This window comes from Ruditapes philippinarum, unplaced genomic scaffold (genome assembly GCF_026571515.1).
Source record: "Ruditapes philippinarum isolate M1 unplaced genomic scaffold, ASM2657151v2 ctg1098_1_1_1_1, whole genome shotgun sequence".
In the NCBI taxonomy this organism is placed as follows: domain Eukaryota; kingdom Metazoa; phylum Mollusca; class Bivalvia; order Venerida; family Veneridae; genus Ruditapes; species Ruditapes philippinarum.
In genome coordinates this window covers 301112-326373 of record NW_026862289.1, presented here as the reverse complement: position 1 = coordinate 326373, position 25262 = coordinate 301112, and the positions used below count along the sequence as shown (strand labels likewise).

The following is a 25262-nucleotide window of genomic DNA, read 5'->3' as shown; positions in this document are numbered from 1 at the left end:
GTATTCAAAACTAAACAAAATATGTATGCAAAACTAAAATAAAAAATGTATATAAAACTAAAAAAATTGTACGAAAAACAAAATAAAAAATAAGTATCAAAAGCAAAAAATTGCAAATGTCACTTTTATGCCATCGTAGTTGACGTCACATCTGAAGAAATTTTCATATAAATCAGGGCACTTGTACTTGTTATTTTCTTGGGAATACCATTGACGGGGTATTCCGTTCACTAACAAGAGAAAACAATTTTATTGGTTAACCATGGGCGTAAGGTCCTAAAACAAACTAAAAATAAATTTGTTATTTCCTAAATATCTCCAGCTCCGTATTTCAAAGTGTTTTAAAGTGTTTAGTGTTTATCAATATAAATCTAACAGTTCTCTTAAGTGTTAAGTTCATTATAAGTTCATTATATTTACCTCATCCGTTGGTGAAAGTTAGAAATGTTTTAACTAGCGTGTATTTTTATAATTAATATATATCTCGTGTATATTTCAAGTGGTAATGTAAACATAAGGTCGATGACCGTTGTATTTGCTAATTTTTAACAACACAAACTTGTAAAAGTTACCAAATGATAAAGCTTATGGGGTGGTCTGACTAAAGTAAAATGTTACTATTTTCTTTTCGGTATGAAACTACTAAATTGGTGAATGCGATATTCAGGTGCACGTGTTCTTCTGTGTTAACAAATTAAAATGAGAACTTCTAAGTCTCATATAATATAATTCATAGATTTCTAACGAACAATCGGGTATTTGTGTTCGGTAAGATTACGTTTTATAACTAATAGATGAAAACGAGGTGTGTTCAAACATAATTGCAACTGGGTCAATATCAGAAGTGCTCAACAAACAGTGCCAAAATAATGATCTCAAAATACTCACAAAATGTGATATACACAGTTTTTATTTTTTAATCCAATTCTTAAATGTGTTTCATAATCTTTTTGAGGTATTCTTTCAGACACTGAAACATAGCCAAACCGAGATTTTTCGCGTTTGATATTTTCTTCCAGCAAGATGTTTTTAAAACAACGTTTTTTTGAGCCTCGGAAATAGGAAAAAGTCACAAAGGGGAAAATCTGGTAAAAAAGGAGGATGAGGAAGCTCATAAACTTTTTCCTGTTTCCTTGCCAAGCAGGCAGTTACCATTCATTTACCAACAAACCGAGTCCACCCGAATGTTCGTGTAGTTTGCTTATTCTTTGTTTCTCATATTGACTACCGCTATCTTATCAGGGATAACGCCAACTATCTTAAAATATATCAATTGTCTAGCAAAGGCGTTAGAGAAACAACATTTCATGTTTTTTGCTCTAACTATTATTCTTAATATTATTATAATATGAGCCGCGCCATGACAAAACCAACATAGTGCGTTTGCGACCAGCATGGATCCAGACCAGCCTGCGCATCCGCGCAGTCTGATCAGGATCCATGCTGTTCGCTAACAAACCCTAAAACAAGTAGAGAAACTGATAGCGAACAGCATGGATCCTGATCAGACTGCGCGGATGCGAAGGCTTGTCTGGATCCATGCTGGTCGCAAACCCACTATGTTGGTTTTATCGTGACACGACTCATATACTTATTGTCGTCATTATTACACATGTATTAACGAAAGTTATGATAATGGTAATGATGCTATATCATTGATTGTGATACTTAATAGTTATCATGGTGGTGAAGACAATGATGAGTGCGTTTGTAATGATGATGATGATGTAAGTGATGGTTGTGATTATAATGGTAATTGTGTTGGAATGAAAGATGATACTGGTGTTGGTTGTTATGATAACAATGATGATGATTCTGATTTTGTTTGCAAAGATAATAATAATAATGATAACAATAATAATAATAATAGTAATAATACTAATAACAATAATTATAAAAAATAATTATGATAATAATAATAATAATAATGATAAAAATAATAATAATAATAATAATAATGATGATAATAATAATGATGGTGATGATGATGATGATGATGATGATGATGATGATGATGATGATGATGAAGATGATGCAGCATATGAAATTGGAATTGTAAATCGCTTCTTTACTTACTTTATATATTCACAGCGTGAAATGTTTCGATGCATTTAAGATAAGAAAGGATCACCCCCGAGTTAAAGTTAATCCTGGTAAAGGCCAACCTGGTTCTGGAAAAATTAATCTGGTTTTAAACGGATACGTCTTTGAAGGATACACATGGACAGCAAATCACTGCGGACCTAACTATTGCTGCTGCAGGGCTATTAAATAAAAACAACAGACAGATATCTTTATATATTGTCAGTTGTACAGTATTTTTTGCTTTCGTATTTCATTTTTCTTTTTATATGCCCGAAAGAATTTCGGGCATATTATGTTATACCCCTTGGCGTCCGTCTGTCTGTCTGTCTATCCGTCCGTCCGTCTGTTAACAATTTGGTTTCCGGAGCATAACTTAGGTTCCATTTGGCCCACAACATTCAAACTTGATAGGATGATTGCCCATATTGGGTAGAGACCCCTATTGATTTTGGGGTCACAAGGTCAAAGGTCAAGGTCACTTTCACCTTAAAACTGAAAATAGTTTCCGCAGCATAACTTAAGTTCCATTTGGCCCACACAAAGTTCAAACTTTATAGGATGATTGTCCATATTGGGTAGAAGACCCCTATTGATTTTTGGGTCACAAGGTCAAACGTCAAGGTCACTATTACTTTAAAACTGAAAACAGTTTCCGGAGCATAACTTAAATTCCACTTGACCCACAATATTTAAACTTCATAGGATGATTGTCCATATTGGGTAGGAGACCCCTATTGATTTTGTGGTCACACGGTCAAAGGTCAAGGTCACTATTACTTTAAAACTGAAAACAGTTTCCGGAGCATAACTTAAGGTCTATTTGGCCCACAATATTATATTCAAACTTCATAGGTCGATTGTCCATATTAGGTAGAATACCCCTATTGATTTTGGGGTCACAAGGTCAAAGGTCAAGGTCATTATTACTTTAAAACTGAAAACAGTTTCCGGAGCATAACTTAATTTCTATTTGGCTCACAATATTCAAACTTCATAGGAGGATTGCTATTGGAAGGAGGTTATACTTTATTTACTTTATGTAATGTCTTACAAATGTTTCATCCTTAATATAAATAAAACACTTTCGGGCATATAATGCTCCGCCTAGCGGTGCTATTGTTTTTATATTTACTAAGAATTTAGATTGTATACAATGTATTTTGTATAAATCAAATCGGCGTGTATTAAAGTGGTTTCAAGATTGCTAAACTGTTCCTGTCATCAATATGTCTTAAATTTTCCAGCTGTCCGAGAAAATATAACTTTTTTTCTAACAAGAAACGTACTTCGGCTCGAGGATGTGAGGCTATTGTATTTCAGCTTCATCCCATCATTTATAATGTATTGAAATATTGACATAATTTCGATATTAAAGCAGCACGCCTTCAGATTCATGTTAATTTTCATGAAAATGTATCACAAAGTAAAATATCGTAAAGTGAACAAAGAAAATATTTTTACATTGCAAAAGGCACTCACAACCCAAGTAAATTACCAAAATGAGATCAAAATATGCAAAACATGCTGTACTGCGTGTAGCAACATAAAATAGGGCGTATCGAATGTTGGGAAATGATTTTGTTATCAAGACAACATTTATCACTCATCGTGCTATTAACGTTCACTTTGTAAATAAATAAATTCTTCAACGGTTAAAAAAGACATTACGAGAAAAACAGATGGACGTGACTTTAGTGCCATTTTGTATCAACAGATGTCTTAAATTCGAATCTTATACATTGAAAAGAGTAAATACAATTTCAAAGGTTCAGTATACATGTTTACTGTTACATGTACACTCAAGTAACTTAACATAGTCTATGAGCGAAAACGGTAAAACTTTAAGTAAAACTAAAATTGATATGATTTTGATGAAACATTTGATACCACTTTATTAAGAGCGGAAAATACTAAGTGTTAGTGATTTTATCTAAAAGAAGAAATGAATGTCTTGTATTGATAAGAAGAAACGGAACAATAGAGTTCATTACCATCAACAAAGTATTAATAACCCATAAATCCTGGTTTGCTTTCAAGATGTTTTTTCCGCTTTTTTGGCCCCATTGTTATAAAAACGATGCTAATAGCTAGAAGACATCAATCAACTTGCTTTCGTTGAGGTAAGTTTATTTTAGTTTATTAAATGAAGTGCCGTCAAATTTATAACTGTTATAACGATAATAATAGTTATAAAGTTTTTTCACAGGCTTTATGGCCCTATATTTACGATTGTTTGCATATATAACCCGAGCTGTTAGGCAAAGATAATATTGCAAACAACCGTTTATGTACGTTCATATAACCTATTAAAATCTTTATTATAATGAATTTATAATACAGAACAGAACATATCGTTTATTAGATTTTAGATTTAAACATAGTTTATCATCTTTACATGCATTACATTGAATATAAAGATCATATCATATAAATAATAAAATTAATATGAATATAAATATTATTTACGTAAATGAAGGTATGTGTATACAAACAAATTAATTAACACCTTAAACAGTCGGCGTTTATGATAAGTCATTTTGTCGTAACATATTTTCTTGAATTTTAAGAGCACATTTGATGAACTTCACCAAATTTGTCGTTGTCTTTTGATTCACAGATCTTAGCAGTTCAATTAGCTTAAACATACTTGGTCAAAGTGTAAAATATTCATTTATATATCGTTTTCTAATGACTTATAAAAATAAAATTGTTTCACATGTTGACAGCAGCGTGTATATAAAACTATACTAAGGACGACTTTTCCTTTACCTATTGTGTAATTATGCCTCGAAAATGATTAACGGCGTTTTGTTTTGATCATTTTTATCATGCCCCATTAACCGGTTTAAACATCTCGGTAGTGCTTTTGCTCTGCTGACCGTTCCAGCGCGGTGCCCCTTAATATTCCTTAGGATATCATTTCTTATGTTTTGTAAATTGGGGTAACACTCAAGTTATACCTTGTGAGTTACACCTTACACCTTATTTTCCATTTAACTCCCTCCTTGGACATCTGGTCCATTTCGCCTACACGTTTGTCCCTGTAAGGCTTTTTGACCAAAAACATTCTTAAATATTAACATTTCCTTAAATTTCATTTAGTTATCATTTTTAGTGAAAGGAGAACTTCAAGATATATACATGTACTAAGTAACTTACCCCTATATGAACAACTATAAATAATTTTTTGCGAAATTCTCTTCGTTCCTTGCTAATTTCCATAGACTCCTAAACTGGCTGTTTGTTTAGCGTTTTAGAGCCTATTTCTTTATTATTTAAGAACCAGTTACGAAGGACACAAGTGTTGCTTCAGTTAATCAACGACCAAACAAGTCAACCCCGTTTGTGATAAAGAAAAAAACATACTTAGCACACGACTATGAATAGTGTTTACCTGGCGCTGGTTCTTTTACGTAAATATGATTTTGCTATTTTATAATCTATATTTATTATTATATTGATAATTTGAAGTCTTTCCTAGTCTCTAAAAATATTGATAAACATTTTGAAACAAAAATATAGTTTCAGCAATTCTAAAAAGAAGCAACAATATTAATAGATAAAAAAATAAATGAATAAATAAGTACATAATAAAAGTAAAAAAATAAATAATACAACTCTGAGAACGATGAAAAAAATCTAGTTTCACTTATTCTACGCATTAATCAAATATCCATGCTCAGGAAAAGGTTTACTTTTTATTTCACTTTTGCAGTGAGCATAAGCCATGTTTGCTCAGTAGAACGCTACAGTTTGAGTTATAGTTACTTTGATGAGATGGCCCAGACTTATTGTGCTTCGAAGAGTCCTGGTTGGGTGTTTGCAATTAGAAGAAATTGTCATCATGCGCCGACATGCGAGGCTATGTGTGCAGCTGCTAAAAGCTCTATTCTAGGAACGATCGCTCACCAGAGAAAGAAGTAAGAAAAACATTTTGATTATTATTTTCAATTGTATCAGTGTATTTTTTGCTGTTGGTCTAATTGTGGCCATAGTTATTTTATATTAAAGAAACATAACGATGATTCGGGCTATAAAACCGATGCTTAATATGATTATTATAATAATGATGATGAAGATAATAATAATAATAATAATAATAATAATGATAATAATAATAATAATGACAATGAATAATAAAGACGATGATTAAGATTACATTGAAACAGTAGATGCTGCTTATTATGATAATTGTGACATGGTAATAATGACATAGCAGATTTTTAAACTTTACTTTTTGTAACAACTTCTTTTTTACATAATATATTCACAGCGTGTCATGTTACGATGCATTCCATATCCCAAAGAATCATGCCCTTCTAAAAGCAAACCCTGGAAGTGACCAACCTGATTCTGGAAAAGTTAATATAGGTACATACGGATACGGCAAAGGCGGATGTACATGGAGAGCAAATCACTGCGGACCTAACTACTGTTGCTGTAAAGCGTTTTAGTCAACGAATGTACGACTATATAAACACAGTAAAAATTCAACATGTATCTTTTCAATGTATTCAATAAAACTGATACTGTCATATTTTTTCTCTCTGTTGTTTATTTGATATAATAAGAAATTGTATATTTTTAGAAATTTACGGCAATGTATCATTACACTAGAGCTACATGTATATACATGCTTACATTCCTTCTAGGATATATAAAGAACATGAATTTAAATCAAGTCTTAATAACATGACCTTTAGGCTCAATGACACTGTACTAGATTATTTGAATGCACCGCTCTAACATTTGAACAAAATCAAACGTCCAACCTTTCGAGAGATTGATTTGAATAGCCAAGAATAACGTTTGAAAAATGATAACACTATGGCGACTGATTTGTGCCATTCGCATTTTCGCCCCACGACCCCGCCAAGCGAAAAGTCGAAAATTAACAAGTTAAAATGGCGGGGGCGCGGAGCGAAACACGATAATTAGCGAGGACGCGGGCGAAGTTAAAAAAAAATAAAACTTTGTCCCGTGGGGGCGAGGAGAGAAAACACGAATGACACAAATAAGCCACAATATAACACAGCTATAAATTAACAAATAATCTAAATACCATGTCGACTACAAAGTAATCTTGTCATATTGGATATTTTGACGTCACATGACGTATAAAGCTTCCAGAATATAATAGGCAATATAAACATTAAAAATGGTCTCAAGCATTGTTTTAACAACAATATGATGATCAGAAAGGTAGCCAGCATGTTATAATTGTTACAGGGTTGGTAACCGACCACGTATGGAATTAACGGGGTATTTATAGTTCTGTTGAAAGTCATATCGGGACTCAATTTTTTATCTCGCCCAAATATTTTGTCCTACAGACCCGCACATCCCATATCGGTTTAGTAACTTACTCTCCGACAATTGGCATTAAAGAACAGGTAAATATCTCAGGTCATTTTATATATATATTTATTTATTTATTTTTGCATGTACGGAAATACGGCTATATTCACAAGGTGTTCCGTGAATGTTTATATTCATTTTCCGCTCTAAAATTCGTTTAACAAAGTATGTAACGCAGGACTGTCAAAATAACGCAGGGAGTGTGTTAAGGTACCGCCGAATTTGGGGAATACATAGTCAAACGAGTACCACTGTTATTAAACGGACCAGTATGTTATGTTATAAATCAAATTTAAAGAAACAAATCAACGCATAAAACTGCTTAGATACTTTTCTTTCAATCGACCATTTCTAAAACAGTACGTCATTGTTACCCGACGAATCAGGACAGTTGCCTCCAATTTCCAGGGTACAAGAATATAAATAATTCTAAGCTTAAGCTCAGAATCAAGCATTTGATTGGTCAAAAGCTCCCACAGAATGTACACTGACCAATGAAATACCCAAGATTTGAGACAGCACTAAATGTTTAATAACCTTGAAGGCAAGGTTTTCATTTTCACGAATGCACTTGAAAATAAACCACTCCCCCTTTCAATATTAACAAGTTGACTCTTGATAAGTCAAAATCGCTTTACTAAAAATTCCGGGTTAGTCGAAGAATTTCTAAAGTCCCGTCAGATCTCCTTCTTAATATTTGTATTTTAACTCCGCCTAGGTCAAATTTTGACTTACCGAGACTCCTGTTTTGGCGAAAAGAAAATTTGGTCCCGTCAATTAAAGTCCAACATATTTCATCACAATTAGTCGAAGTGTGAAAACAGCCGACTGATCAAAGGTCGGCGACATCAAGGTGAGAAGATGTCACTCGTCATTCACACGTTTCATAGTCATTTTAATCGCCGGTCATCATGTATTTTTAACACGTCGTAAAAATGGCTTTAATCGGTTTCAGGACTTAATTGGTTTTAACAGTTAGATTACTTACCAAGTCCATCTATCGAGTCTGCTATTGTTACAGTGTGGTGCTTCCTCTAGATTAGTCAAGATGTTACAAAAGATATACGAATAAGTAAAATGTTGTGTACGTGTTAATGGTCATTATACTGAAAATTTTGATAGTGTAAAGGGAGTTAAGCAAGACGAATCTTTATCGCCCTTGTTATTCTTATTTTTTATTAATGATATGCAACATTGTATATATGATAATACCATAGATTCTTTTTGTATTGATGAAATTAGAATGTATTAAGAGGATATTTTTTCGTTTGAGTGAAATATGGAATATATTTTCACGAAACATGATAAAATGCCACATATTTTCACGAGCCGGGACGGCGAGTGAAAATATGTGGCATTTTATCAAGTTGAGTGAAAATATATACCATAATTCACGAAAAACGAAAAAATAACCTTTTTATTTAATTTCCTTATCAAAGAAAATGGTTACGAACCCCATTGCTTGCTACGCAACTGCAACTGTACAGCGCGCAGTAATATATTATTGCGTTTTGTTTTACACGCGATATTTGGCGCTACATTGTGACGTCACGTAAACAACTCTTTAAACGTCTGTAAAGCGTTTATAACTGAATTAAAGATATTAGTGTTCGGATTTATTTTCTTAGTTGGACCATTTTCTATCATTCTAGATAGTTTTCAAAACAAAATTCAACAAAAAGTTGTTTTGTATTTCTCAGATTTTCAAACAAAATGGCGAAAGAAGTCCCTTAAAATAAATATGAGTTTCGACTCCGCCCACTTTCATATTTATATTTCATATTTATTTTTAAGAAATATGAAATATATATGACGGATATAGCACCATATTTCATGGGTAAAATTAAATAATTATTGGTATTTGCAGATGACACTGTTTTAATGTCGTATTCTAGAGATGGTCTTCAGAATATTTTAAATAACTTACATGCATATTGTACAGATTGATAAGTGTTAATATAGATAAAACAGTTGTTATGGTTTTTAAAAAGGGCAACAGACCAGACAATATAGATTTATACTATGATAATTGTAAACTTAATATTGTCACAAAATTTACATATCTTGGAGTTACATTATCTTCCAATGGTTGTTTTTACAGGCTCAAAAATCTTTAACGCAACAGGCAATGAAAGCCATGTTTTCTCTTGCTTCATTATTTGATATTGTATCGTTGACTGTATCGGAAAAAATTAAGTTGTTTGATTCCATGATTGCTTCTATTATGAACTATGGGTGTGAAATATGGGGGTTTCATAAGGCCCCGGATATAGAACGGCTGCATATGAAATTCATGAAACAAATATTGCAAGTAAGACAACAAACACCCAATGCTACAATATACGGGGAATTAGGTAGATTCCCTAGGATTATTATACGTAAGATAAGAATTATCAGATACTGGTATAAAATTACGAAAAATCCAGATTCAATTATGTACAAATTATTTAATATGCGTGATAGACATGGCAATCATGTATGTATGTGGTCGAAAAATGTTAAAAAAATATTAGATGATACTGGATTTACATATCTATGGAATAATGTTTCTTTGTCTAATGTGCAAATTCAAAATGTAATACAACGCATATATGACCAATATTTACAACAATGGTTTTCTAATCTTAGAACTCAACCTAAACTTGAAACGTATTGTTTACTGAAAACAGATTTTGAACCAGAAATATATATTTCTTGTGTTAAGAAAGAAAATCATAGAATTAGTTTGACCAGATTTAGATGCTCTGCACATAACTTACTTATAGAAGAAGGAAGACATAGAAATATAGAAAGAAACCATAGAATTTGTACCAAATGTAATAAGAATGTCATTGAAAATGAATATCACTTCCTCTTAGTTTGCCCGTTTTATAGAGAATTACGTATCAAATGTTTGCCAAATTATTATTGTCATTGGCCTAATTTATTCAATTTTAAAAATCTTCTTAACAGTTCTCAAAGCAGTACTATTATTAACCTAGCTAAATATATATACCAATCATTTTCTTTAAGAGGATGATTATAATTAATTTATGTATTGTGTAACCTGTGTTATAATGTCATAAATAAGTTATAATTATGTTTTTATGTTCAAAGTATATAATTGTTATTATCATGCTTTTCTCATGTTCAAAATATGTATTGTTTTGTATTGTGCCGCCAGAATACTATATGTATTGGCGATAAACATTGTATATGTGTTAAAGCCAAATAAACATTGAATTGAATTGAATTGCTATAAATGCTTGACTGTGAAATTTTGTGTCAGTTTTAAGAAAATTGTAAAAATACAGAGAATCTTATTGCCGCTGTTGATGGGGTGAATAATTTTGTCACATTTCTTTAAGAAAGTTGACTCGTGCCAGTCTGACAAGTGTTAGCCAAATAATAGCCTAGGTATTGATGTGTTTTATCAACGTAAATGACATTTTGTATAATTAATGTTCCGTCATATTGCATACATTAATAATATATGAATAATATATATTTGTTCATTTATAATTTGTAGTTGTAATTTCAACGGTTAAATATTGCAGCATTGCCGCTATCAACAATTACAAACCTACTTCTTTGCACATTCAATCAGGCAACGAATGTCAACGTAATGGCGGCAGATCCACGTTACTCGAATTCCGTTTCTCTCGAAGTAAAATGCCTAGTCCCTTGGATATGAGTAACCGAGAGTCGATTGTATAATGGTTATATTACCACATGTAGATTAATATATTTTATTATCATCGCGCACCTGCAAAATGCTCCTAATTGGACTTTTGTTTGTAAACATCCCCTCGACTCGAAGGAAAAATATGTTTTTTATTCTAAGAAACCGTTAGAATATCAAATAAATAATGTAGCGCACCAAAGATTGGCTTTAGTACTTGATTAATTTTATAAAAGGTTTAAAAACAGGTATACTGCCTAGTTTAGTCCTGAGAACAGGATTAATTTTTTTTCCTAAATGCTCCCACTCGGACTCCCAAACAAACTTTATTTCGTTATCGACAGTAAAACTTTTAAAAGTTTTCACAACTATATCAAGCAAGTACTAAAGCTAATATTTAGAGTGCTGCATTATTTTTGTTATATGGAGTGCATCGTAACGATTTCTTAGAAGTATTCATATTTTATCTTTGACTCGATGGGATAACAGTCTGATTGGGGGCGCGACGTCGTAGTATCCTATCATTGAATAAGTATCAGCAATATGATAATTTAAGTGTATGGAATTTTGTAAATGTTGAATAGCTCTCGATAAGTATTGCAATAACTATTAAGATAAGATGCTTATATAAGGCTTACTATAAAATCGGTGCTAGTGAAAGTATTAACGGATTAGTTAATGGTGAAGATGCTTACTTTATGGTTATGGGCTCTATAATATAATAATTTTCATTTCATTAATCAGATGATGTGTGCAAAAAAAGCCTATAATATTAAGTATTCAACTCCAAGACATACTGCATATTGAACTAGTCATTATTTGCGATGGAAGAATTTTTCGTTTGATTCCAAATGTTATTTATAAAATTAACTGATCGCGCTTTTAAGCAGTGAAATATAACTATATTCTTTCTGTTTCCAATTGTGTATTTCTCGAGCTCTTTGTCGTTTCATATGCCCCTTTTCGAAAAAAAGTACAAATGTATTTAATAATCATAAACACATCACCATAGTAAACATTCGTTCAAAAAATATTCGCAGATCTGTGTGAAGAAACTATATTTGGTAATATTAATACAAGAAAAGGACTTCGAATCCTAATGAATCTGTAAAAATTGAGTTATATCCGAAAATATTGTATATAACTCGACAATTTTTGTAATTCTTACATGTGTTCTTTACAATTGTCTTACGTGAAAAGGTGTTTTCCGGTATGACGTCATTGCTCGAGAAGATACCAGTTTGGCGGCTGACATATGTACATGCACCTTAGGTTCGGTGTCCTTTAAATTAACGTTAACTCAAGTACATACGACGCAAGGGAATAAAAAGTATATAAACCTTCCTCCCCCTTGTAATAATAGCAAATATAATTATCCAAATGTTGACTCTAAAAACACTTTAAACTTTAAAAAAATTAAAAAAAAAAAAAAAAAAAAAAGCAATGCGAGAAATGCCTTCCTTTTACAGTAAGTTGCAAACAACCCGAATGCCAACAATAACTACATATGTGATAGTGGCGTGAGACCTAGCTGATTGTACGCCATATTGAAAAAAAAAGAGAAAAAATACAAAAAAAATAGTAAAATAACAGAAAATAATCATTTTAGATGTTTAAAAAGAATTTTATTTTGTACAAGTTATACATATATTGACAGCAGGAGGACTTATAGGTAGATTTTATGATAAATAAGTATTGAGGCCGAGACTCGTGTAAGGGTGGAATAGTACCCGGATAGGAAGGCGTTTTCGGACAAACGTGTACGAGTGGCTGGAAAGAGGTTGAATTGACATTATATAACTTTTCATATATCCATACTGAGTTTATATGTGTATGTGCCTGATAGTGTGCATATAAACTGATAATCTGATTATAACTCGGTGCATTAAACCATGGCTGATTCCAGGGATAACACTCCAAGTCTATTCAAATCAAAAACTATGTGTTGTACACCCAATAATGATGAACTCTTAGTTGTTTACCCTAACAAGGTGCTTACAGATCTAGACTCTGAATCGTCAGCTGAATATGTTGCTGCAATCATGTCACCATGTCCTGTTAACAAGGTATGTACACCTAGGAGAAAAAGAAACAGGTCTGAACCTACCACAAGTGATATAGTCTGTGACACCTCCATAAAGAAAGCCAGAACTATTGACATAACAAAGTGCTCTCCTACATCCACAACAATTTGAACAATGTAGCGTCTGCTGTAGAAGTCTGTGAGAACACCTATGTAAATAAAACAGTTGATGGTGGAACCAACGATACTGGCTTAGAAATGAAAATTTGAATTTAACAAGAATGGTGCAGCGTTTGACTGGGAATCTTGACTCGTTAACTGATTATATCTACAGTAGAATGGACAAACTTGAAAATTCACTTGAGAGCAAAATAGTGCATAAAATGGCAGGGGTAATTGACAAACGTATGAATACTGAAGCAAAAAATATTCGTAAAGAGTGTGATAATAAAATACAGAATTTTAAGGATGACATTCGGCAGGATATCTCGGAAATAGAAGCCAAATTGAACTCAATTACTGATGCAACAAAAGCTTTAAGTCCAACATCAAGTAAGAACAACAGAAGAGACTGTAACTTTGTTATAAAGGGTCTACCTTTTCATGAAGGTGAAAATCTAAATGCTAAGGTAAACTCGTTAATAAGTGATGGTATGGGAATTAAATCAATAACTGTTCTCAAAACCCATAGAAATTCAAGTGATGGAAGTGATGGTATAGTAATCGCTTCTCTCCAAGCTACTGAAGAAAGGAAAACTATTTTGAATGCTAAACGTAAATTAAAAGATTCGGAGCAGTACAAGAAAGTGTTCATCTATAAAGATCAGACAACAGAGGAGAGAGCTGTCAACCGGAATTTAAAAACCATTGTTAACGTGCTACGTAATATCTCAGTTCATGGAGACCGTGTTGTTGAGGAAAACTGTAGATCTCACAGAGGTACCCATGGTTGAAATTCGCGTTATCGTGCTAATAGAAATTCTAGTAATTATATATTTAGTGACAGACAAAATTCTTTTTCAGGTTACTCGCGCAAAAATCATTCTAGTAATGCATACTCCCAAAAATATACAAATGACAGACACTCTTCTTTTTCAGATAATGATAATCATCATAATAGCTATGATAGAGACTCTCAGAATACTTCGTCAGCACGGTCCAGTTTTCATGACAGATCAAGAAACAGTAGATTTTACAGAGACGGTCATTTTTAGGTCAAGTGTGGATTCTGGAATGTGCGTGGGTGGAGTTCATGTAATAATTCAGATAGTCATATTCTTAGACAAAGTTGTATAACATATCTTGATTTTGATATTATTGGAATTGCCGAAACTCACCTATTAGGAAATACAAGTATTTTGGTTGAAAATTATACATTTTTTAATCATAATAGAAAGCATATCCATAGAAATGCCAAGCATGGCTCTGGCGGTGTAGGCTTCTTTGTAAAAAATAGTCTTTTATCTGAATTTAGTGTGAAAATAGTAAATAATTATGTTGATGGAATCTTATGGTTAGAATTTAAACATAAGGTAGAGAACTTTTATATATATACTTGTGTCTGTTACCTTCCACCTGAAAACTCTTCACGATATTCTGATTGTGTCACTTTTTATAATGATTTGCTGCAATGTATTTATGAATATCAAAATAAAGGTTTTTTGTATGTATGCGGTGATTTTAACAGCCGCTGTGGAGATACTGATGATTTTATTGCTGGAATTGATAATTTTGAACCAAGAAATGTTGTTGATTTTAATACAAATTCATACGGGGACCACCTAATACAGTTTCTCATTGATAGTAACATGTGCATTCTGAATGGACGAAATTATTTTGTAAATGATTTTACATCTGTTTCTGTAAAAGGATGCTCCGTAGTTGATTATTGTCTTGTAAGCCATGAGAGCCTTAAGCATTTTACTGATTTTAATGTTATTAGAACTTCAGATCTTATTAATAGATTAGATGTAAGAATTGTTTTTCCTAGAAATATACCAGATCATTCTGTGTTAAATTGGAACATGAATATTGATATCGGATTGCAGTCTTCTCCCAGTTCGGTTGATCAGGAAACTTATGCTCCAGGATTTGATAAGTTTGATTTAAAAAGCATCCCTGACTGCTTTTTGTCCAGTAATAATGTAATGGGAAAAATCAATTTGGTTATTGAAAAACTTGAGCAGGGATTAAGATTGCAATCTGACCTTGATATTGCGTATGATGAATGGTGCAAAATTGTCAAATCTGAAATGTATGAGAAACTAAGTTATAAGACTGTTTATCCAAATGACTCTGTAAAGCTGTCCAATAGAAAACGAAAACCTTGGTGGAACCAAAAGTTAACTAATATTTGGAAAAGTTTACATGCAGCAGAACATAGGTGGTTAAGATGTAATGATAGAGCTATTAAATCTACTCTGAAGCAGGAATACTCTGTTTTACGTAAAACTTTTGATAGAAAGGTACAGCATTATAAGAGAGCTCATGTCTGTAAAGTGCAGAATGATATTTTATCAGACTTGCAGAATAATGATAACCAGTTTTGGAAAACTATTGGTAAAAATGGTATTGGTTCATATCGTAATAAATGTATTCCTATGCAGATCGTACTTAATGATGGTAGTGTATCCAATGATGTTAAGTGTATTTTGAACAAATGGAAAACTGATTTCAGTTCACTTCTTAATGAAAACAGTGTTATAAATCTGAACTCTGTTGATGCTACAAGTTTTAACACCTACTCAAGTAATAATGATTTAGATGCTAATATAAGCATTTTTGAAGTTATCAGAGCTGTAGAAAAAGCAAAATTAGGTAAGGCATGTGGAATTGACTGTATTCCAACTGAAGTTTTAAAAAATGATACTTCTTTGTATGTTTTACATAGTATTTTTAACGTTTGTTTTGAGACTGGACAGGTACCATTAATATGGTCCAAGAATATTATAAATCCCATTCTAAATCTGGTTCTAAAGATCCAAAAGATCCTATGTCTTACCGTGGTATAGCTTTAGCTCCTACTATGTACAAGATGTATAGTAACATTGTAAATGAACGTATTGTAAAGTGGACAGAAAGTAATGATTTAATTGTTGAAGAGCAAAACGGTTTCCGGAAAAAACGTAGTACTGTTGACCATATTTCAAGTCTTACAAATATAATTGAAACAAGAAAGAAAAACAAACAGTCGACATTCTGCGCATTTATTGACTTTAGAAAAGCATTCGATTCAGTCAACAGGTCAATTTTATGGCGTAAACTTAATGAATGCGGAATGTCAACCAAGATGCTCTCAGCAGTTAGGTCTCTTTATAAAGATATGTCAGCATGTGTTAGAGTAAATGGCATGTGTACCGATTGGTTTAATGTAAACACTGGTGTAAGGCAAGGTTGCTCTCTGTCTACTATACTTTTCAATATTTTTATCAATGACTTAGCTATTATGTTGAAAAATATGAACAAAGGCATAGCTATTGATGGCGAAAATATTTGTATATTGTTATATGCCGATGGCATTGTATTGATTGCTAAAAATGAAAATGATTTACAAGATTTATTATCAATGTTAAACAAATGGTGTGAAGGAAACGGAATGGGTATCAATGTTAGTAAAAGTAAAGTTGTACACTTTAGACCAAATTCAATTCCTAAGTCATGTTTTGTTTTTAACTGTGGAAACTATAAAATTGAATATGCTTCTAGATATATGTACCTTGGTTTAGCTTTAACCGAGCACCTTGATTATAACATAACAGCTAAAATAGTTGCTCAATGTGCTGGACGTGCCCTCGGGCTCCTCATTGCTAAGTACAAATCGTTTGGTGGACTACCTTATGATGTTTATACAAAGTTGTACTATTCTTGTGTGGTACCAGTCATCACGTATGCTTCAGCAGTATGGGGTACTTAAATCTTTTTCTTGTGTCAATGCCGTTCATCACAGAGCAATGAGGTTCTTTCTTGGTACTGGTAAATACACACCTATTGTTGCAGTCCAAGGTGACATGGGTTGGAAACCAATTATTATTGACCAGTGGAAATCTGTATGTAACCATTGGCATAGATGTTTATTATATAATGGTTGTAGGATTAATAAGAAAATTTTTAATTGGTCAGTAAATAAAGGTAATAATAGATGTAAAAATTGGCCATTTATTGTAAGAGATAAATTGTGTTCAATAGATTTAGATATGTATACTATGCTTCCTTTTGATAAAAATAAGATGTTGAATGATGTATGTACTGCATTGATGAATAGTCATATTGTTCAATGGCAAACTGATTTGAATAGATATACAGGCGTAAATGGCACTAACCACAATAAGCTAAGGACATACAGATTGTTTAAGAGTAGCTATGATACTGAGCTATATTGTAAACTGCAATTACCATATTGTCATAGGTCTGCGCTATCCAAATTCAGGTGTGGTGTTGCGCCTCTAAGAATTGAAACTGGGCGTTATACTAACATGCCAGTAGCTGAAAGAGTTTGTCCATTCTGTGAAGAGTTTATTGAGACAGAAATGCATGTTTTATTACAGTGCCCGCTATATAATCAAATACGTGATGTCATTTATGAAAAAGCTCAATCTGTAGACAATAGTTTTTATGATATGTCTGATAATGATAAATTTGTATTCATGTTCTCTCACCCAGACATGGTTAGAATCCTCGCAAAATCCTGCTGTGATATATTAAAATAAAATATAATATTTTATATCGTAAAAATTTTAAACTGTAAGTAATAATATTTAGTAATTGCAACAATTTTATTATATGACATACAATTTAAAATGTACAGATGAAATATTTCCAGTGTTTGACGTTTTAATGTTAGCTAGCATGTTATTTAGAGTCACTCAAAAGTACTATGTTACCAGTTGGCTATCATTTATACAAACATGATTTTAATATTTTAGGCTGTCTAACACTGGTAATGTTTAATCTTAATATTGGTTTTACCATGTATGATAGTAATAATATTTAGTAATTGCAACAATTTTAGTACATGACATACAATTTAAAATTGTACAGATGAAATATTTCCAGTGTTTGACGTTTTAATGTTAGCTAGCATGTTATTTAGTGTCACTCAAAAGTACTATGTTACCATTTGGCTATCATTTGTACAAACATGATTTTAATATTTTAAGCTGTCTAACACTGGTAATGTTTAATATTAATATTGGTTTTAGCATGTATGATATAGTGTTTTAGATGTTTAGTCTCTTATAATTCTTATAGAATGGCTATATACATGTATTTTATATTATATTGTATATAGATGAGACTGGAATAAATAAATAAAATATAAAAATATTATTCGCAAGTTAATTCGATTCAAAAGGTAATGCGTTAAGAAGGATGACAATTAAAACATTTGTTGCATATGCTTTTAGTTATATAAAAGCCGGAGTCAAAACATAGCAATATGATGGAGTGGGGGAAGGAGAGAAACTTGGTTTTCTGCATTGCGATTATTCTTCTATGTAAATATGTTTATATTGTTTATTTTAAGGATGAAATTATTCTTTGATATCTTTTTTTTTTTGCAAGTTCTTATATTTTTTTAATTCTTCTTTTTTATAAAAATAAATAAGATGAAAAATACTCGACCAGCCAAAATGAAGTTACATGTCACGTTATATAAAGTTTAAGATTATATTCAGTGTGATATTTGGATTAAATTCAAAATTAAACATTGATATTCTGATTAGTTTACCTAGTAAGTTTGCTTTCGATACTCATTATAATTATTTCATGATTTCGACGTTTATACGTTTCATGAAGATCCTTTAGATCATTACAATATAGTATTTATTTCAAAATGGCTGATGAGATTCCCCCATTTCAGTATTTAATATAAAAAAATACCAATGGAAATCCGGCTTCCTGTTCTTCTCTGTAACGTTTACATGAAGTCTAACCGTTCTCAAACGAACTTTGTCCGAAAAAAAAGACATATTGTATAATATATGTTTTTCAATTATAAAGAGAAATGTTTCGTTCATCAAAGTTTTTTTTAAATATACATTGATATGTTTCTAATTGCTTTTTTATTACCAGAATTATTTCATTTATATAATTAATAAATTTATGTACATTTGGTCTATATACATGAATAAAGTGAAACCCGTCTTCTACAATTAGACAATTACATTTCCTACCATTTAATTCAAGCCGAAACAGTACATTACAAAAATTATATGAAGCGACGCGTTAAAACACCAGCTGTTTTGCAGCAATATCCAAAATACCGGCCATATAGACACATATTAGGTTCATTAAAAACTGTGAATCGGGCGATGCGGTTGGATTCCAGGACGGTGCAGGACATTATCGTTGTGATTGATTATGAAATCCTTTCAACAGTCATTCTCACTGTGCCTCTGCTCTGGTATGTACAGAAGTTTCAGTTCCTTGCGAAAGTGTAGGCAACTGATGGCCTGTCCAGGACCAATACGGTGACAGCCCCGTGCTCTACTTAATTCATTGTGGCGTACTGCCGTGACACACGGAGTGAAAACTAACACCACCACCACCATATAGTTTTCTTTTATTGTAAATCGTTTAAAAGCGCCATTCTCTCTAGAAAAAATATTTGAATTAGTCATCATTAAGTGATATTCTTCCATTTTATGACAACAAAGAGAGAAAATAATGCATCGGTAATTTAAATATTTTGGCTTTCAATGGAAACAAAACAAAACAGAAGAGAAGAGAACGGAACGGAACGGAACAGAAACATACTTTCAATAGAAACAAATCTCTGCAATAAATATTTGGAAAAATGTTTTGTCTTTACAGTAAATCGATCTAGAATGGAAGGTCTGTAATACAATAAATAAGTACACATGTATCAGAAACAAATCATGACAGAAATTAGGGTAGGGGAAAATTTTGTTTTGGGGCAAGTTTTAAAGTTTCCCATGGTCCGTTTAATTAAAATATCCCATTTTGGTTGTTTTTATTTTAAAGTAAAAAAAATGTTCAAAAAAAAAAATTTTTTTTATAAATTTCCATATAATATGTTTTTATTTAAACCCCCCCAATAAAAATCAAATTTTCCCTTTTGGGTTTAAAAAATTTGATAAAATATATGAAAAAAGGATAATTTCTATTGTCTGTATAAAACCCCCTGAAAAACCCCTTATGGAAATTGGCCAATAAAGACAAATCATTTTTCCGTACACCTGAACAAAAAATATAGGAACGTTTCCCTGCGAAAAATTTAAATTTTTAAAATTAATTTTTAAATCTTTAATAATTTTTATTAATCCTTTTTTAAAAATTTTAATATACTTTTCTTTTTCCAAAATTTAATCAAAAACTCATTTTTTAAAGGGGGTTCGAATTTTTATTTTAAATCTTCCCAAAAAATGCTGATGTTATAAAATTTAGAGAAGAGAGAGGGCAAACGAAACTTTAATACAGTGCTCCCAAATGACCCAGCCCACAAAACATAATAAATAAAATTTAAATTCAATGTTTTTATTTTGGGCCGGTTTTATTTTTGGGTTTTAAAAAATTAAACTAGTGGTCAGGGGGTTTTTGGACGGGTTTGGGGGGTTTGGAACCCTTTTCCCATTGAATGCCACACTCCCTTTGGTTAGGTTTTTGGGTGTCAGTGTTTAGCGCCAAAAAATTTTAAAGTTGGGGAGGGACAATTTCACACCGATTTTTAACCAGTTTTTTTCAGTGAAGTTTAAAAAACCTTGGGAACCCCTAAAGAAAAACTACGACTTGGGTTAAAATAAAAATTTTAAACGAGAATGCGCAAGCGTAGTCCTAAAAATTTTTAAAAGGTTGGTATTTCAATTAGAAAAAAAATTTTGCAACTCCCAACCAAAACCAAATGTAATAAAATGTTGCCCAATCACCCCCAAAGCAGGTCAATCGGGATCAAAGAATGAAGAAAAAGAGTTTTACTAATAGTTTTTGGGAGAAAAGAACCTTTTTAAAAAATCTGGCGCCGTAATACTTTCCCAGTAATGTCTATCTTTTAGGACTCCCCTTGTACTTCAAGAAAAAAGGCACCCTCGATTTTACTAAATGAATCATGGCTAAAAGAATTGTTATTAATGAAAAGCGCCCAAATAAAAGGCCCGACGGAACGTTTTCATAATGAGATTCCCTCCCCAACGTTTTAATAAGCCCCATATATATTTATTTTCTTGTTCTTTACTTTTTGTGAAAACCAAAAATTTTTATTTTTTTCCCCGCGTTTGATTACACCAAATTTATCTGTAGATATATCGCTTAAATTTTCTATTTTTTAGATGTTGTACCTAAATTTTATGAAACCCATTTTGGGAATTGTGTGGTCAGCCATGCAAGGGTCCTAAACAGGTTCGCTATAAACAAAGATTGAAAGTCTCTGGTGGGTTTTTAAACTTACAGCGTTGTAACACCGCACTTTGGAGTCAAACGCACTTTGGGGTCCGACCGACTAACCGACTGACTAACTAACTAACTAACTAACTAACTAACTAACTAACTAACTAACTAACTAACTAACTAACTAACTAACTAACTAACTAACTATTTTACTGAGTTACTCGACATACTTTTCGTAGACATTTATTGGCGTTTAAAAATTACTTATCTTCTTGGTGTGAAAAGAATACAAAATTAAACAGGTCCGTTAACCTTGACAAAAGATTTTAAGTTTTTCCTGCATCGCGCACTTAATTTTTATCAGTCAAAACATAGCCAGGATCTCGGATATCAGTCATCGTAACTAATCACTGAAAGACATCGTTAGAAATTGTAAGGTCATAATGTTCACACGTAAACGTTTAACAATTAAGTGATATTTGGCGTACTTAGGAAATGTGAGCAGATATGGACATTTCGAGGCCCGTTCTAGTTGTTTGATATAAAAGACAAAAATGAAAAAAGAACAGTTTTTTTGTGAATTATTTCAAGTTTATTTCATTTATTTTGTCCTAATAAATTATTCCATTTTCTGCACTTAAGTATGAGGAAACAATTCTAATTTCTGGGTCATGTAATTTGACACCCTTCGGATGAGTTTTTATTGCAAATAAAGTAAACACAGGACAGGCTTAATTAAGAATCAAACGATTTCGGCAAACGATTTATTTACGCTTTGTAGTTTCTAGAAAAAAAATAAAACAATAACAATTATTTTTTTTAATTTCCATTGTATTTTATGAAAACTAAGTTAATGTGTGACCTATAGTGATAATCATAAATCCGGAATAATTATAGTGTTTGTAAACAAATTCCTGAGTGTATAGATCTACCCATTTGCTCTATAAAACATAGGGTTCAGTACTAGAGTGAAGACAGCCATTTAGTAACCAAGAAAAGGCCTTTTTTAAGTTACAAGCTCAAGTGTAGAAAAGTATGCATATTAAATATTGACTTTAGGCGGAAGTTGTTATTATTTTCGAAATCCGTTTTGTTTTTCAAACGACTATATGAATGCGCACGAGTCGCATACAATACGGTTTTACTGTTAAAGTTTTCTCTGATTTTTAAGATCATCACAAAATTACAGCTACGGAGAGAGGGGTGAATTTAGCTAATATTAGTCGATTAGATCAAAATTGTCTCTTGATTGTATAGTAAAAATATAAGTGACTGTAACCTGGATAACATACGCTCTGTCTTGCAGCTCGATGACCATGTAAGTAGTAAAATATTTTTCCTTTGAGAAAGCAATAATCTTAAAATAAGTAATATGATGTTTTAAATATAAGTATTAAGTAAATTCTATTTTACGACATATCAATTTTTAACAGAAGGCAGACATATTTCTCCAGTAACTATGATGTTGTTTTGATAATTTAAACCATTTTATTTATATTTAATTATGGGTTTTAAAAATTTACTAAAATTTAAAATTCAGAAATGATGTTAAGTATATTTACTGTAAGTAAGAAAATAGGACATTTATGTAAAAAAAGTTAATCAATACGTCTCAGTTTCATGATTAACATGACTACGAAGCGTTGTTACTTACGGTTACCCTTCACATCTTGCTTTTCAGTACGAATTTACAATTGAGTAACGTACCATGGAGTTCAAAGAGGATTTTGATTTCAAGAAAGTTTTGAACACGGTCTTTGACACGTTGAAAAAAGATGACACAGAAGATTATGACAAACTCGAAGAAGACCCAGAAAAAGAAAAACTGCCGAGATTAAAATAAAGGAAACATACGACAAATATGTTCACATGCTGAAACATGCAAACACACTGGACGAAGCGCTTGCACATCTGTCCCCGGAAAGACAAGAATTGATTAGAACAGTCTTTGATTGTCATAGTTTCAAAGTTGATATCCAGGTAAGATGTTAGTTCTTGCAATTTTGACAAAAATTCGTATCACAGTCATCAACTCTGAAACATGTATTTCATTTGCTTTCTCTATTGAGCCTTGAGCAAAGTTAATTTTTTTATCTAAGTCACGTATCGGAACATAGCGTATAATCGTCGTTTTATACTAGTCCTTACTATTTTTTTTCTACATTAAGCATAAGAAATATCGTTTGAGTACAAAAGGTTTTTCTTCAAAAACCGTATTGTTAAAGAAAACCTTTGTCTTTTCCAGGGTACATTTCATTCTATAAAGGAAGTTGAAAAAATTATTCACACGACCCTTGTTTCATTTTTCAGCGAGAGAAAGATGGGTCCATACATATTCTATTCGAATTGATCACAGGATCCAAGCTTTCATTTCTTCCCTCCCTCGTGAAGCTAGATGAGACAAATTAATATGCAAAATATGACAAGTGGCTTGTTGCTAGAATCATTGTTGAAATCTAACTTCTAGTCCTGAAGTTTGTCGGTTTCACCGGGGTATTTTCGGATACAGTTTAATATTGGCGAAGCGATAAAGTATATTTCCGACTCATTTGTTGCAGTGGACAGAGTTATAGCTGACGTAAAGGAATTGATTGCTGATGCAAAATCACATAATGCTGGTTTGATTGAAATGGATATAACTACAATATTAATCGACATGTTGGTTGTTTTGGCAGGACCAGTCATCAGGGTTTCAAAATCTTAGTCCAAAGTCTGTCTTGGTTCAGTATCATCATTATTGTTTGCCACGCGTTATGTTTCAACATTATTTCCACTCTGTCAGGCAGAGCAGCCATCGTTGCCAAGATAATATCCCGGTTACTACACGCAGCCTATCTTATTAACAAGTTGATACCGAAGAACGAGTATGCAATCACATTTCCTAAACAATGCTAGCCAGACGGACAAATGTCATGTACTGAGTTGGAAAAGAAAAATTGCATTTGGTTACAGAAAAGTTGTGTATACTTATAAAAAGTTGTAGAATGTTGTAGATGGGTAACATTTTTTTGAAATTGATAATTATCAGAACGTTTTAACGTGTGAATAGCTGAGGATTGATTTGTTTGCTTATTTGTTTTGGGTTTTACGTCACATCGACACAGTATAGGTCATATCGCGACGTTCCAGGTTTACTGGTGAAGGAAGACATCAGGTGCCCTTCTGTGCATTATTTCAGGCTCGAACGCGCACCTGAATAGAACCACCGACGTTCCGTAAGCTAGCTGGATAGCTTCCTCACATGAAAGAATCCAAAGTCCCTGTCGGGATTCGAACCCACAGCGGTGAGGGGGCAAGTGGTTTGAAGTCAACGACCTTAACAACTCGGCCACGGACACCCCTCAGAGGATTGAAATACAAAAATTGCAAAAAATTCCTTTTATAAATCTTTGTTATTATTTTAGATACTTGACAATTTTAACGTGGAGATACTTGACAATTTTAACGTAACATCATTCTTAACCTAAGTCCATATGGTGTAACGCCAGGGACATGCAGTCCCGAACACTTTTGAGCCGCGTCACGATAAAACAACATAATGGGTTTGCGACCAGCATGGATCCAGACCAGCCTGCGCATCCGCGCAGTCTGATCAGAATCCATGCTGTTCGCTTACAACTCTATAACAAGTAGAGAAACTGATAGCGAACAGCATGGATCCTGATCAGACTGCGCGGATGCTCAGGCTGGTTGGATCCATGCTGATCGCAAATGTTGGTTTTGTCGTGACGCGGCTCTTTTGTTGATCCGTTGATGAGATGAAGGCAACGGGTGCTGATTAAAGGTCATGTAACG

General features: G+C 32.4%; 1 protein-coding gene and 1 long non-coding RNA gene across 2 annotated transcripts; both read left to right on the top strand.

The window, feature by feature from the left end:
* The first annotated feature begins 4126 nt into the window (after positions 1–4126).
* LOC132718560 (uncharacterized) lies at positions 4127–6622 on the top strand. Its single transcript, XM_060702271.1, has 4 exons — positions 4127–4205; positions 5366–5498; positions 5801–6005; positions 6359–6622. The coding sequence occupies exons 2-4, from the start codon at positions 5465–5467 to the stop codon at positions 6537–6539; spliced, it is 420 nt and encodes a 139-aa protein (XP_060558254.1). The 5' UTR covers positions 4127–4205; positions 5366–5464; the 3' UTR covers positions 6540–6622.
* Positions 6623–21830: 15208 nt separating this feature from the next.
* On the top strand, positions 21831–25005 carry LOC132718559 (uncharacterized). The gene is made up of 3 exons (XR_009624102.1): positions 21831–22785; positions 23149–23447; positions 23778–25005. It is a non-coding gene; the product is annotated as an uncharacterized LOC132718559 (long non-coding RNA).
* Positions 25006–25262: the final 257 nt, after the last annotated feature.

Coding starts and splice junctions, on each gene's coding strand:
- LOC132718560 (XM_060702271.1), top strand. CDS start 5,465: ATGAATAGTGTTTACCTGGCGCTGGTTCTTTTAC. Junction 5,499..5,800: donor CCTGGCGCTGGTTCTTTTAC/GTAAATATGATT, acceptor TCACTTTTGCAG/TGAGCATAAGCCATGTTTGC. Junction 6,006..6,358: donor ATCGCTCACCAGAGAAAGAA/GTAAGAAAAACA, acceptor ATATATTCACAG/CGTGTCATGTTACGATGCAT.